This window comes from Palaemon carinicauda, chromosome 31 (genome assembly GCF_036898095.1).
Source record: "Palaemon carinicauda isolate YSFRI2023 chromosome 31, ASM3689809v2, whole genome shotgun sequence".
NCBI classification, from domain to species: domain Eukaryota; kingdom Metazoa; phylum Arthropoda; class Malacostraca; order Decapoda; family Palaemonidae; genus Palaemon; species Palaemon carinicauda.
Window position 1 is genome coordinate 78,299,549 of NC_090755.1, and position 16,131 is coordinate 78,315,679.

The window sequence follows — 16,131 nt, forward strand, 5'->3', positions numbered from 1 at the left end:
ATTCGACCACCCTTGAGGAAGAGCTCAATATGCTCTCCCTATACAAGCCCAATTTGCTCACCCTTTAGGAAGAGCTCATTGCAATCATTCTTCAGGAAGAGCTCATAACACTCATCCTTCAGGAAGAGCTCATTGCACTCGTCCTTCAGGAAGAGCTCATTACACTCGTCCTTCAGGAAGAGCGCATTGCACTCGTCCTTCAGGAAGAGCTCATTGCACTCATTCTTCAGGAAGAGCTCATGGCACTCATCCTTCAGGAAGAGCTCATGGCACTCATCCTTCAGGAAGAGCTCATGGCACTCACCCTTCAGGAAGAGCTCATGGCTCATTGCACTCTTCCTTCAGGAATAGCTCATAGCACTCATGCTTCAGGAGGAGCTTATTGCACTCATCGTTCAGGAAGAGCTCATATCACTTATCCTTCGGGAAGAGCTCATTGCACTCATCCTTCGGGAAGAGCTCATTGCACTCATCCTTCGGGAAGAGCTCATTGCACTCATCCTTCGGGAAGAGCTCATTGCTCTCTTCCTTCGGGAAGAGCTCATAGCACTCATGCTTCGGGAAGAGCTCATAGCACTCATGCTTCGGGAAGAGCTCATTGCACTCATGCTTCGGGAAGAGCTCATAGCACTCATCCTTCGGGAAGAGCTCGTTGCTCTCATCCTTCGGGAAGAGCTCGTTGCTCTCATCCTTCGGGAAGAGCTCGTTGCTCTCATCCTTCGGGAAGAGCTCGTTGCTCTCATCCTTCGGGAAGAGCTCGTTGCACTCATCCTTCGGGAAGAGCTCGTTGCACTCATCCTTCGGGAAGAGCTCATTGCTCTCTTCCTTCGGGAAGAGCTCATAGCACTCATGCTTCGGGAAGAGCTCATAGCACTCATGCTTCGGGAAGAGCTCATTGCACTCATGCTTCGGGAAGAGCTCATAGCACTCATCCTTCGGGAAGAGCTCGTTGCTCTCATCCTTCGGGAAGAGCTCGTTGCTCTCATCCTTCGGGAAGAGCTCGTTGCTCTCATCCTTCGGGAAGAGCTCGTTGCTCTCATCCTTCGGGAAGAGCTCGTTGCTCTCATCCTTCGGGAAGAGCTCGTTGCTCTCATCCTTCGGGAAGAGCTCGTTGCTCTCATCCTTCGGGAAGAGCTCGTTGCTCTCATCCTTCGGGAAGAGCTCGTTGCTCTCATCCTTCGGGAAGAGCTCGTTGCTCTCATCCTTCGGGAAGAGCTCGTTGCTCTCATCCTTCGGGAAGAGCTCGTTGCACTCATCCTTCGGGAAGAGCTCATTGCACTCATGCTTCGGGAAGAGCTCATAGCACTCATGCTTCGGGAAGAGCTCATAGCACTCATCCTTCGGGAAGAGCTCATAGCACTCATCCTTCGGGAAGAGCTCGTTGCTCTCATCCTTCGGGAAGAGCTCGTTGCACTCATCCTTCGGGAAGAGCTCATTGCACTCATCCTTCGGGAAGAGCTCATTGCACTCATGCTTCGGGAAGAGCTCATAGCACTCATGCTTCGGGAAGAGCTCATAGCACTCATCCTTCGGGAAGAGCTCATAGCACTCATCCTTCGGGAAGAGCTCGTTGCTCTCATCCTTCGGGAAGAGCTCGTTGCACTCATCCTTCGGGAAGAGCTCGTTGCACTCATCCTTCGGGAAGAGCTCATTGCACTCATCCTTCGGGAAGAGCTCATTGCACTCATGCTTCGGGAAGAGCTCATAGCACTCATGCTTCGGGAAGAGCTCATAGCACTCATCCTTCGGGAAGAGCTCATAGCACTCATCCTTCGGGAAGAGCTCATTGCACTCATCCTTCGGGAAGAGCTCATTGCACTCACCATTGAGGAAGAGCTCATTGCGCTCAGTCTTATGGATAAGTTCATTGCGCTCACCCTTGAGGAAGAGCTCATCTCACAAACACTTTAGGAGCAGGTTATTACGCTCCTCCCTTGAGGAGGAGCTCATAACACTCTCCCATAAGGAAGATCTCATTTAACCCATAAGGAAGATCTCATCTCGCCCATAAGGATGATTTCTTCTCACTCACAAGGAAGAGATCACATTCACCCACAAGGTAGAGCTCACTACACTCGCCCTTGATAAAGACTTCATCGTGCTCACCCTTGAGGTATATCTCAGAGCGCTTTCCCTTGAGAAATAGATTATTGTGCTCATTCATAAGGAAGAACCCATCTCTCTCACCCTTGATAAAGAGCTCAGTGCAATCACTCATAAGGAAGAGCTCATTATGCTCACCCTTCAGGAAGGGCTCATAATGCTCACCCTTAAGGAAGAGCTTATTATGCTCATACTTGAGAAAGAGCTCATTATGCCCATCCTTGAGTAAGAGCTCATTATGCTCATCCTTGAGGAAGAGCTCATTATGCTCATCCTTGAGGAAGAGCTCATTGTGGTCACCTTTGAGGAAGAGCTCATTATACTCACCTTTGAGGAAGAGCTCACTATGCTCACCTTCCTGGAAGAGCTCATTATGCTCACCTTTGATGAAGAGCTCTATGCTCAGCCTTGACGAAGAGCTCATTATGCTCATCCTTGACGAAGAGCTCATGCTCTTCCTTGACGAAGAGCTCATTATTCTCACCCTTGACGAAGAGCTCGTTATGCTTGTCCTTGAGGAAGAGCTCATTATGCTCAACATTGAGGAAGAACTAATTGTGATCATGCTAGAGGAAGAGCTCATTGCCATCACCCTAGAAGAGCTCATCACAATTTCTCTTGAAGAGATCATCGCAATCACCCTTGAAGAGCTCATTGCACTCACCCTTTATAAAGAGCTTGTCATGCTCACCCTTGATAAAGAGCTCATTTCACTCGCCCTTGATAGAGCTCCTTGCACTCGCCCTTGTTAAAAATTTCATTCCACTCGCCCTTGATTAGGAGCTCATTTCACTCACAATTGATAAAGAGCCCATCGTGATCACCTTTGAGGAAGAGCCCATCGTGATCACCTTTGAGGAAGAGCCCATTGGACTCACCGTCGATAGAGTTCATGGCACTTACGCTTTATTCAGAGCTCATCACTCTCACCCTTGATAAAGAGCTCATTGCACTCACCTTTGATAAAGATCTCATCATGGTCACTCTTTTTAGAGAGCTCATTGCCCTCACCCTTGATAAAGAGCTCATTGCACTCGCCTATAATTAAGAGCTCATTGTGCTAACCTTTGAGTAAGAGCTCATTGTGCTCAACTTTAATAAAGAGCTCATTGCAGTCCCCCTTGATAGAGAGTTCATTGTGTTCATCCTTGAGGAAGAGCTCATAGCAGTCGCCTTTGAGGAAGAGCTCATCACGCTCTCCCTTGAACTCGCCTTTGATAAAGAGCATATCACCCTCACCCTTGATAAAGAGCCTATTGCACTCGCCCATGATAAAGAGCTCATCACGTTCAGCTTTGAGGAAGAGGTCTCAGCGCTTCCCCTTGAGGAAGCGCTCATTCCACTTGCCCTAAGGAAGAGCTCATTGCACCCACCCTTAATGAAGAACTCACCGCGCTCACCTTCAAGGTAGAGATTATCGCACTCACCCTTGGTAAAGAGCTCATCGCACTCTCCCTTGAGGAAGAGCATAGCGTCCCTACCCCTTATAAAGAGCTCATTACACTCACCCTTGTTAAAGAGCTCATTACACTCACCCTTGTTAAAGAGCTCATTACACTCACCCTTGTTAAAGAGCTCATTACACTCACCCTTGTTAAAGAGCTCATTACACTCACCCTTGTTAAAGAGCTCATTGTGCTCCCTCTTCATAAAGAGCTCTTTTCACTCCCCCTTAATAAAAAGCTCCTCATGTTAACCCTTGCGGAGAGCTCATCGTGCTCTCCCTTGAGTAAGAGCTCGTTGTGCTCTCCCTTGAGTAAGAGCTCGTCGTGGTCTCCCTTGAGTAAGAGCTCGTCGTGCTCTCCCTTGAGTAAGAGCTCGTCGTGCTCTCCCTTGAGTAAGAGCTCGTCGTGCTCTCCCTTGAGTAAGAGCTCGTCGTGCTCTCCCTTGAGTAAGAGCTCGTCGTGTTTTCCCTTGATGAAGACCTCATCATGCTCTCCCTTGAGGAAGAGATGATCGCACTCACCTTTGATAAAAAGCTTATCGCACTCACTCTTGATAAAGAGCTCATTGCACTCACCCATAAGGAAAAGCTCTAAGTTCTCCCTTGAGCAAAATCTCATTGCACTAGCCCTTGATTAAGAGCTCATCGTGCTCACCCTTGAGAAAGAGGTCATAATTTTTCACGCATCGCACTCACTCTTAAGGAAGAACTTATTGCGATCACTCTTAAGGAAGAGCTCATCTCAGTCACCCTAAAGGAAGAGCTCATTATGCTCACCATTAAGAAATGGCTTATTGCACTCACCCTTAGGAACTAGCATATTGCACTCACCCTTAGGAACTAGCTTATTGCACTCACCCTTAGGAACTAGCTTATTGCACTCACTTTCAAGGAAGAACTCATCATCATCAACTTAAAGGAAGAACTCTGTACTCACCATTAAAGAAGAGCTCATCACCCTTACCCTTACGAAAAAGCTCTCTATATGCTCACAATAGTAGCCTTAACCTTATTAGGGTCTCTTCTATGTAAAACACCTTAGGCCCTTTATATGCCCATAAGAATGTTTTTAAAATTCCAGAATTTCCGGGGTAAACTATAATACCTATGAAGCACAACTGGCAGGTTGATAATCTTCAAGAATCTACCAGTTACTCTTGTCTTAGAATACAACGATACCTTTCATTTACAATTCATTACAATGATTTATTTTTTATAACATTAACATTTACTATTCTAAAATAGACCTTATTCATAGGCCCTATTACATATAGATAAATTTAATCTACATATACCAGCACACCCTGGTGTTATGACCATTCTCAGGACAGGAATGTGAAGGTAGCTATGCACTTTGTGCCACCTCCAAGGAGACTTAGAGATGAGTTCTCAAACCTTGTGTTGGCAAAATAATGAATAAAAACCATTGGTTTCCTAGTAGCAGATAAAAGGCCCCACTGGCTCTTGGATCTTCATGTACCCTGTATGAGGCATCTCCAACCTAGCTGGATCTTTGCCTTCACAGGGACTGTGGTTTTCATCCTCTTAAGCTTCAATAGCTACTCTTGTTTCTTGTGATTAACCTAATTTCTTACAATGTACAGGTACATTAATGTAATTATTACACAAAACCATTTTTTATTCAGATACAAACCGATAAGTCATAAGTGGACACTCAAAGCGGTATAATGCTGTTAGTGTACATCGTTGGGTGCACTTTAGCTATTTGAAGTGTTGGCAAGCGTTGCACTGTAGTAAAATGCGTTGGTGAGTGTTACGTGGGTAATCGCTTCGTTAAAGTACCCCAGGCCTCGGGGGCGCAGTGGTTAGCTTAACAGGAAGCTTCTCAAAGAAGTCCTTGTCCAGTTGTAAGTCATCGCAGAGAATTTTTAGCTGTAGAGTGCCACATGGCTAAGCCTTGTGAAGGAGAGAACGAAGGCATCCAATCTCTACCAGCCAAAAGAAAAGTGACATGGTTCACTGATCAGTGAGTAGATATAGGTGGCTGGGTACCCCCAGCCACCCTCCTACCTACCCACTACAGTGGTTAGGTAGGGTTGCCACCTTGCATTTAAAGTCTAATGGCTACTTTCCTGCTTTGCTGAAAGAATATCCTCATAAATAACTCCGGCTTTGTATTAGTTAGGGAAAAATACAGATTATCTCCAAATTTGTCATTTCTATCACTCTAACCTGTAATTGTTAAAGTGATTTTATTTTAAAGTGCTATTCTGATGTAATTTTTTCTCTCCTAGATGACGATGGATGAGCGATATGTGGAGAACATCTGGCAGTTGCTCAAAAATGCCATACAGGAAATTCAAAAGAAAAATAACAGCGGCCTTAGCTTTGAAGAGCTCTACCGAAATGCATATACTATGGTATTACACAAGCACGGGGAGAGACTTTACACAGGTTTGCGGGATGTTGTCACGCAGCATTTGGAAAATAAGGTTTGTAGGATAATTAGTTTCTTTTATTTTGACTTTTATATTCATTTCATAGTGATTAATAATACAGTACAGTTATGCATTTCATGTTTTCATTTCAGTATGGTATTTAAAGATGTATAAAAAGTTTTTAATTTTTCAGGAGTAATTCATTTCATATTTTTATATGAATTGTTCAAAATTCAATTGTAACTGCAAACCTAACTTTTAAGAAATATTACAGCCTCATATTTATTGGATAAATGGAAAATCCCTTATGTTTAGTTAAAGTAGACCTATTGTGCTTCCGTAGATAATGATAAAAAACTATTAAACGTTCCTGATAATTAGAAAGCTAATTCATACGGCTTTCAAGGCTAACTATACTTAAGTTCATGGTACCTGTCTCCAGTACCATTTCTGTTCAAATTCCAATTTATTTGAGGGACATGGGAAGGTAGAATTATCCTTGACAATTAAGTTTTACCCTTTTTGAATAAGTTTGTAGGGTAATTTCTCCAGAATTTATTGTTACATCTTGTTTGCTTTTCAAATGCTACTGCCTCTGAAGAGCATAAATTGTGCAACAGTTGTCTGTACTGCCTCTTCATTTCCAATATTTTTATGTAGTTTGGGGATCCTTAAAGAAGCTACAACCCTAGTTTGAAAAGCAGGATTCTATAAGCCCAGGGGCTCCAAGATTGAAATTATCCCAGTGAGGAAAGAAACAAGGAAAAATTAAATATTTTAAGAACAGTAGCAGCATTGAAATAAATATTTCTTACATAAACTATAGAAGCTTTTACAAAACAGGAGGAAGGGAAATAAGATAGAATAGTGTGCCTGAGTGTACCTTAAGCAAGAGAACTCTAACCCAAGACAATGAAAGACCATGGTACAGAAGCTATGGCACTACCCAAGACTAGAGAACAATGGTTTGCTTTTGGAGTGTCCTCCTAGAAGAGCTGCTTATCATAGCTAAAGTCTCTCTTCTTCCCTTACCAAGAGGAAAGTGGCCAATGAATAATTACAGTGCAGTAGTCAACCCCTTGACTGAAGAAGAATTTTTTGGTATTCTCATTGTTGTCATGTGTATGTGGACAGGAGATTACGTGAAGAATAGGCCAAACTATGCGGTGTATGTGTAGTCAAAGGGAAAATGAACCATAACTAGAGAGAAGGATCCAATGTAGTACTGTCTGCCAGTCAAAGGACCCCCATAACTCTCTAGCGGTAGTATCTCAATTGGTTGGCTGGTGCCCTGGCCAACCTACTACCTATAATAACTGAAGTATGTAACATTAATACCATTATCTTAGTAGATATGGGAATTTTAAGAAGAAAACTTATTTTCTGGTAGGATTAGATAATTTACTCTTGGTTTCTTGAAAGAAAATATGGTTTGGAAGTACAGTATCTAAGTAGTAGGCTTCAGTAAGGTATTGGTTTGTTGTTATGAAGGGAATTAGTTTTTATAAAACCTGATATCTTTAAGAATTCATGAAAGATACTTGCCATTAACAGTAATTTTGCTTTTTTTCTCCAAAGGTTCGAGCTGATGTTTTAGCTTCTTTACAAAATAACTTCCTTCTCACTTTGAATTATGCTTGGAATGACCATCAAACATCAATGGTTATGATCAGAGACATTCTCATGTACATGGACCGTGTTTATGTACATCAGAACAATGTTGATAATGTCTACAACTTAGGGCTAATTATTTTTAGAGATCAGGTAAGTGTGGCTAAACTTGTTTTGGGGTTCTTAATTATTATTTATATTAGAAAGAAATGTAAGCAAGTTCTCTACTTCAAGATATTTATGATGTAAATGGCATGATGAATATAACAACAACGATGTGATCAAAGATAATTTTCTACCAAAAACAGTACTGCCATATATAGTTCTATTGAAATCTTGCAACTTGTAGATTTACAACTTTAGAGAAAAGCTGTGTTTTATCTTTATCAAAGTATTTTGCTTTACTCCACAGATGATAGTTTTTTGCTTTGTACTTACAGGTAGTAAGATATGGTTGTATACGAGATCATCTAAGAGAAACATTACTAGACATGGTGATGAGAGAACGGAGAGGTGAAGTAGTAGACAGGCTAGCTATAAAGAATGCTGCCCAAATGTTAATAGTCTTAGGTATTGAATCTCGTGCTGTCTATGAAGAAGATTTTGAGAGGCCTTTCCTTGCTCAATCTGCAGAATTTTACCGGGTATGTACCTAATAGGTTTTTGTATAATCAATCCCTTATGCTTGAAGAATTTCTTTTCATGGAATGTAGTTGAGCATTTTTGCCTCACTTTCCAAACCTATTTATTTTATAGGTATATTTTTTTCACGCCTCGAGAGATAGAAATTGATGTATCAAAATTAATGTTTTGGTCATGAGAGTGCAAGTGGTAGTTAATTTTAGCAAATTGACTCCTGAAACTTTATCTTAGACACAGTCTTCTTTTCCTTTTACTATGGCTGATTTATTTGACAGTATTTTTGATGTATATAGAAAAGGAAATTTAAAAAGTTCTTTATATGAAATGCAATTCCTGCTGTTAGTTTTATACTAATGTCTTATTACTTGGAATTGTAAAAGAGGGCTGGATGAGTATAGCATTTTGATTTTTATACTGTAGATCTAGAGTTTGTGATGAGCGAGTAGCCTAAATGTATGTTGAATTTCGTTCTATTTTTTTCTGTTAACATTCATATTTAATGAACTGGGTTACATCTGGTATCACATATAGTCAAATTTATTACAGTAAGAATTTACCTTCCATTAATCCTACATTTCCCCATGTCTTTTTCATTGACAGATGGAAAGTCAAAAGTTTTTAGCTGAGAACAGTGCCTCCGTGTACATCAAGAGAGTAGAAGCGCGGATCATGGAGGAAGCGGAACGAGCAAAGCATTATTTAGATGAATCTACCGAAAGACGTATTGTAGAGGTTGTAGAGGAGGAGCTTATCAAGAAACATATGAAAACTATAGTCGAGGTAAATGTAACTTGCTTGGCATGAATTTTGAATATGTGTGATTATGCTTTTTTCTGAAAGCCATCTTGTTGATTTGATTAACCAGATCATTGCATCATACATGGAAGAATACGGGTGCGTCAATTTTGAGGTCAGAATAAAAGCTGGAACCAGATAAAGATTTTGGTAAACTCATAGGAAAGAGAGCAGATCGAGTGCTTCAAAAGCTACTCCAAAGCAAATTTGATTTTAATCTTAATAAAATGTGTTGGTATTTCAGATAAGGGGTTGGATAAGATTTGAAGATATTTCAAACAGTAATTTAACTAGATAACCTGCCTTATAAAACATTTTAACTCAAAATAGGACCAATCATAATTAAAGTTTAGTATAAAATTTTAAATTTTTCTTTTTAAAGAATGTTGGTATCTGGTTTTGTGTTTGTTTTGATTTTGAAATTTCCACTTTTTTTTTTTGTACAGATGGAGAACTCTGGAGTTGTTCACATGCTCAAGAATAATAAAACTGAAGACCTTGCGTGTATGTATAAATTAATGTCACGAGTGTCAGACGGTCTCAGAGCAGTTGCGGAGTGTGTATCGCAGCATCTGAGAGAACAGGGCAAAGCACTGGTTGCTGAAGAGGAAGGAGGCAAGAATGCCATAACATTCGTTCAAGTAAGTTATGCCCTGCTTGGGTACCTTTACTAATAGGTGCCCGGCATCATTTAAATCCTTTGGGCATGATTGACTTAATCTATGTCTGAATATTTCTACTCCCTTCGATGCTGTTGAAAGTATTTTACAACAAATTATCAACAGTTGTTTTAATGTTTAATGCTTATGGAAATTTTTACAATATATATATAGTATAACATATTGTACAGTACTGTACAGTATGTTATTTGAAAGTTGTTGTTTAGGATCATAACTCAAGACCTCTGGCATAGAATTTTGGACACTCGGATTACTGTATTGCAATTTTGGCTAGGATTATGTCTATATTTCATGTGTCAAGTAGTTTTTTAAAGATTTTTTTTTTTTCATTGTTAGAGAGTCCTTTGTTCCGGCGCAAATATTAACCCTCCGCTATTTATAGGGGTATTACCTTTAGCGTAGCTGAAAGACGAGACAAGATAATTTTAGTGAGAGATAACTACCCCATCTGCTAGAAGGGGGTTGGGGGTGGGGTAGACTGGCTACCACACTCACTCACGCCTCTTGAGTAAGTAACCACTTGGCTTTTTTGTTCGGTAGACTGCGGACATACTGTCGCTCTCTCCCATCTTTGACTTGCCTGGATTACTCTTTCTCTCTTTCTCTTAGCAGAATTTGTGTGCATCTGGTGTCCCAGTATGCATACTTGTCCAGGTCCCGAGGGCCGCTCCTGCTTTACTTTTATGTAGTTTGTTGAGACTGATCCTCACTTGCTGTGTCTGGCTTGCCGGGGCCATCAGTGTTCTAAGAACGACACCTGTGATCAGTGTCGGGAGTGGCCTTACTCCTAGTGGGAGAGCTTCGGGCACCGAAAGAAGGCTAAACGTGATTCTTCGCCTTTTGGGGTCATCCTTGAAGTTGAAGAAATCAAGGTTTTCTTCTTCTACTCTCCAACCTCTTTCCTTAGCTCCTCCTCTGCTGGTCCCTTCCGGAGAATGGCCAAGTAGCAGCACCGGCCTTGTTACCCCAGGTCATCCTTTTGAGTTAGGAGACGGCGTTGACTTCCCGAGTGAGTCGGCTCCTTCCCTTCCTCCACGGAGCACCTGTTCATTTATCGATATCATGTCTTTTTGGCCATTGCTTGGCGTTGATGGTTCGCTTTTGAATTCCTTCATTTGGGAGTGGAGAAAAGGTGTTCTTCTCTTTCCTCTGTGGAGGGTGATCCTCCTCCTGTGGGCGCAGGCAATGCAGCCTGTCGGCCAGACTTTGAGTCTGTGTCCGGCAGTGATGATGTTACTTATCCACCAGGGGCGGTGGCAAAGCATACTCCGAGGCAGGTTTTCCCTTCGGGGGAATACGTCTCTCGTTTGCGAGAGAAAGCCACCACTGGGCATCGGCTGCCTCGTTATGCTTATGCTTCTCTTCCTGGGGCGGAGGTAGAGCACTGCCTTAAGTGAAGTTCACCTTTGGGTAAACAAACGTTCCCTTTGTGGGAGGTAGCTCTCGAGCTGGAGCAGTCGCCTCACCCCGGTGGTTTCTTCGTCCCCGAACGAAATTCCATCTCTGTTTCTGATTGCAGAAGGTTTCCCTCCCCAGGGTAAACATCCTGCTAGGAGAGATTCCCACCAATACTTCCAGTCAGGGGCTTCCAACCCAGAGACAGCCGTCGCCCATTTATTAACACCCAAACCCTCTCCCAAAGGGGAGGCCTGTGCCAATTTTGCCTACAGGTAAGAGGGCTAAGATTCTTTTAGAGGTTTCAAAGCCCAGGAATCCGTGCTATCCCAGCACATACGGAGTCTGCGACCCCCCATGGCTGCAAGTATTATTTAACCTGGTGTGGCAAGCCGTGATGTGGGTCACCCCTCGTTGCCAGTCTGTAGGAGGCACTCCTAGGAACCCTCTGTTGCTGCCTCTCCTCTGTCCAACTCAAGGAGGAGTTCTGTGGGTTGTGCTTCAGCAGTTCCCCTTTGCAAGGAGAAGCCTATCTCTCCTCGCAAGAGGGCACGGGAAGAGAACGCTCCTGAACTACAGGGTACCCCCCCCCGGCAGTTCAAGATCCCATAGGCCAAACCAAAAGTGAAGAGGAAGAGCATACGTCCTTCTCCCCCTAAGGAGGAGAGGGTTACCTGGACTCCTTCCGTCTCTCTCCGGTTGAGATAGTGCCTAAGGAGGTACGCCGTCAGCCCCAGTGCGACATAGTTTATTCTCCTGTGGATCCCTATCCGTTCTGCAGACCAGCTGAGTCCGTAAGGCTTACGGTGATGGAGGAACTTCTGCCTCAGGACAGAGAGCCAAAGGATTTATTTACGATCCCCTAAATCCTCGGCCAGACATCCCCTACCTCAATCTGAGAGGCAAAGGGAAGCAAGCACGTCCACAGAAATTATCCTCATGGAGATCCAGAGGGAACTCCCTCCACGGGACGACCTGCTCCAACAACCTCATGCCAACATTTACCACAGAGCTGTTGCTTTGCTTCGGCTTCACACCTGAAAACTGTCCAGCACCTCCTCACACTCTCCTTAGAAGTCCTGCCAGAAAGCAAAGTGGTTACTGAGTCAAGAGATGTGAGTGAGCTGGGTAGCCAGTCTATCTTACCCCCACCCGCTAACTAGCGGATGGGGTAGTTACTCTCACCAAAATTATCTTGGCTCATCTTTCAGCTATGCTGAAAGTAATACCCCTATAAATAACTCCGGGTTTGTATGCTACAAAAAATACAAATTACCTCTTAATTTGTCATTGTTATGTATTTACGCAAGCGCATCTAGTCTCCTACACTACCCTTTCCTAACCTGGGAAGCTATTCAATTATAGTATCCTTTATACAGTAATTCCACTATTTCATATGATTTTCTGAGGAGCAGATTGTTTTCTTTTAAACCGTATGTTATTCATATGTGAGAGTTTGCTGCATGTCTCTCTAAAGTAAGTATTTATTTCTTTGTCTGCTCTTTCATACATTAATAAATTTTTTATGACTATGCTAAAAGAAGTATAAAGTCTGACGATAACTAGATAGGCCAAAAATATAAAAACTTGCCTAGAAAAATACAGACACAAATATATAATGTTAGCCAACTTGGTTTGTGTGCATGCATTTGTTAAATTAGCGTATATACGTGTTCTTGGGGTGCAATATTTTTGTATTCAAGGGAAGGGCTCACCACTTTGTCCTTATTGACAGATTTTTGTTATTCAAACATGTAAAAATAGGGAATTTACAGCTTACAATCTGTAAATCTCCTGTGGTTGTAATACGTAATTATACATTTAATTGTAAGATGGTTGGATGGGTTAATAAGCTTATATCTTCTTGTAGTTTTCAGAATTAGTGAACAACTGAGAGTATTGTACTGTCTATAGTCCAGGCTTTTAGTAGTTTTAAGTTTATAGGCATAAATAATTAGGCTGAGTTATGCTCAAACATTTTCTTGATGTTATGGTAGCAAAGACTTGCAGTGATTTTGCTTAAAACAAAGCTTGAAATATTAATTTTCCTTTGTGTCTTATCTTGAAATCTTGATGGGTTATTTATTAATTTTAATTTTGTTTGATGCTGAATGGAATGTATATTACATTTTAGAATATTTATTGTTATTGTGTAATCAAATGTCAATGTAAATCTGAGAAATATAGTTTAACTAGTAGGCCATTGTCATGCTTTGCATTGTAATGTCTGTATTTGGTTTAATGTATACTGTCGTGGATACCCATGTCCTTATTTAAGTGTTTGCATAGTGAAATGTTGCAGAATTAAGAACATTAATGCATTTCTTGTTGCAGCGTATTTGTTCCTATATGTATACAAACCCAAGTCTTATTAAAGGACTTGGGTTTATATAGTTAGGAAAAATGCAAATTAAAAAATGCGATGTTTATTCCATTTTTCCTCATTTTTCATTTCAGAATCTATTGGACTTAAAAGATCGGTTTGACCATTTTCTACATAATTCCTTTAATAATGATAAGATATTCAAGCAGATGATCGCAGCAGACTTTGAATACTTTATCAACTTGAACAGTAAATCTCCGGAATATTTGTCCCTGTTTATTGATGATAAACTAAAGAAAGGGGTTAAAGGGGTGAGTATTATGGTTGTGAAGCAACAATATGTGAATTGAATTTTTTCTGTAATAAAAGAACTTATTTGTTATTGTGCTTAATGCTTGGGGGAGGGGTCTAGTTTGCCGAGTACTGAGTTTCTTGTATGCGTAGCTATTTTTGGTTCCCGAAGGTTATTATTTCCTTACTTCAAATAGTGGGCCTCCTTACTCTTCTTCCACTTCATCTCCATTGCTATCCTTAAATTAAGGAGTCAATTGCTTTGAAGCTTCCAATCCAACTATTTTTATTGAAAGCATTTTCTTCTGTCAAATTCTTACCCTGGTTTAGGCTGGAGGAACGTAGAGAGTAGAGGTCCCCTTTTTTGTTGTTTCTTGTTGATGTCGGCTACCCCCCAAAATTGGGGGAAGTGCCTTTGGTATATGTATGATGATAACATTTTATCTCCCTTTTCATTGTTGTTTAAAGTCAGTTGAGAAAAAGTCATGGAGTTGGTGTAAGAATCATAGTGGTATAGATTGAAAAATGTACTTGATTAGGTGTGTGGTATGATTTTGAGAATGTAAACCCTACAAAATAAGGAGTGAATGGGAAAGAGACATGTGACTTTAAGAAGTGAGGTTTGTTGATTTACTGAAGCAGTTATTTTGACTCTACTTTAGAATGACCCTAAATTTTAGATTTTTGAGAGCTATTAGGAGGGTAAATGATGAAAGTCAATGTGCTATATTTAAATGAGAGACTGGATTTAAGAAAATTTGTTGGTCAAATAGTAGCAGTTTTTGTTCATTGATGGTGTAACAGTTGAAGGGGTAGTTTAGCAGAGCAGATTAGCAAACTTGCATCAACTGCCAGCCAATTCAGTGGCTACTAAAATACTCGCTCAGTTTTGCTAGAGAAAAATTAGGATTTGAGCCAGATTTTGTTCCTAGGCAAATATTACAAAACCTCGTCATCTATATGGTTTACACTCTATAATGGTTTTGCTACGATTATAATTAAGAAAATGTTTTGGGTCTAGCAACATTGTATAGTTGCCCTCTGTTCCCACTTAAGCTGGGTAGGCATGTAGGAGCCTGTGGCACAATCCCCACTTCACTCTTGGTCTCTGTGAAGAACGGACGTCTGTTAGACTGCTGTTCACGCTTTGCTTTTGTGCTTTTCCTTTCAGCTTCTTGTGATCATGAGTGCTTCTAAAGCATGTATGAGAACCTTCCCTGGCCTTAAAGGTTGTCCTTGTGACACCTTCATGAGTTTGGCGGATGAAGATCCACCATCCTTTTATGTCCTGCATGTTGAGGTAAGAGATGTTCCATATATTCCCCTTGTGAGATTTGTAAGGAATGGTCATCTTCCTAATGGGAGAAATTCAGCAGCTGTCTTAAAGAGAGAGAAATAAGGGATTGCACCACTTTTGCGTCTTCCTCCAGAGAGGGCAAGAAGCAAATTTCTTTTTTTAGATTATTGGAGTTCCCAGAGGCAGCAATAATAAAGGATGGATGCCACTTTATTAAACAGGAATTTGCAGGCGAGTTATCTCCAATTACAATTAGTGAGTTGGAGAATTCTCAGAGTGATTATGACCCTTTGGTTTTGGCAATTAACCAAAAAGAGCTGGGTTCATTACAGTAACTGCTAATTTCTCCGAGTTTTTAAATCCTATCAGATCACCATCCCCACCAGTGAGTGTGCTAAGCTCGAGGGATTAGCTTTTTATTTCAGAAGTAGGAGAATGAGATTTCTCATCCATGGTGCCAATTTCTCCCATTAATATAACACTCTAACATGATTCTTGCACCATTCGGCAAAAGGTTTATATTATTCCCCAGTGAGATCCTATATTGATTTGTGCCTACTAATAACACCCAAAAGCCCAAATGGTAAATTTTCCCCTAGAGATGAAATTATTAATGTTTCCCATGGAAAAGCATCAACACTTCCAGATTTCTCACGATGGGTTAAAGTGCTGATGAACACGCCTCTAACAATAGGCGGCTGCCGTTTCAAGAATGCCAATTACGTGCCTGAGCGTGTATGAGACAAATCACCAATTAGATTGGTATATTCCTTCTCGGATATCAGAGAAGAGAGAGGAAAGATGATGTTGAAGGGAGAGTTAAAAGTTCTAGTCTATCCAAAGCAAGAGCTCTGACCATCAGGCCCCAGTCTTAGAAACAGTTCCTTAATTCTAGAACTGATTGTTATTAGGTCCCGAATACAAATTGCCGAAATGACAACAGAAGCAACAGGTGTTACTCCTGTAGAAGTTTCATCATTTGAACCCGGGTAGGCATCCTAATTTCTAAAATCATGAACCTCATACATTGTATCGACGGGGCAAACCTCCACGTGGCCAAGTAGCAGGAAGGCTGTGCATGATAGGTTTCTTTCCAAAACCACATAATGCTTGCTATAAGTTTAATGTCTCCATCAAACCAGGCAAAAATG

General features: G+C 41.3%; 1 protein-coding gene across 1 annotated transcript in view; it reads left to right on the plus strand.

Moving 5' to 3' along the window:
* Positions 1-16,131, plus strand: part of Cul3 (cullin 3) — a 40,482-nt gene that overhangs the window by 12,734 nt on the left and 11,617 nt on the right. Inside the window, exons 2-7 of the mRNA XM_068355456.1 lie at positions 5,803-6,000; positions 7,525-7,710; positions 7,998-8,201; positions 8,800-8,979; positions 9,441-9,635; positions 13,527-13,703. Of these exons, the coding sequence (XP_068211557.1) occupies positions 5,803-6,000; positions 7,525-7,710; positions 7,998-8,201; positions 8,800-8,979; positions 9,441-9,635; positions 13,527-13,703 (1,140 nt within the window). The remainder of the gene's footprint in view (positions 1-5,802; positions 6,001-7,524; positions 7,711-7,997; positions 8,202-8,799; positions 8,980-9,440; positions 9,636-13,526; positions 13,704-16,131) is intronic.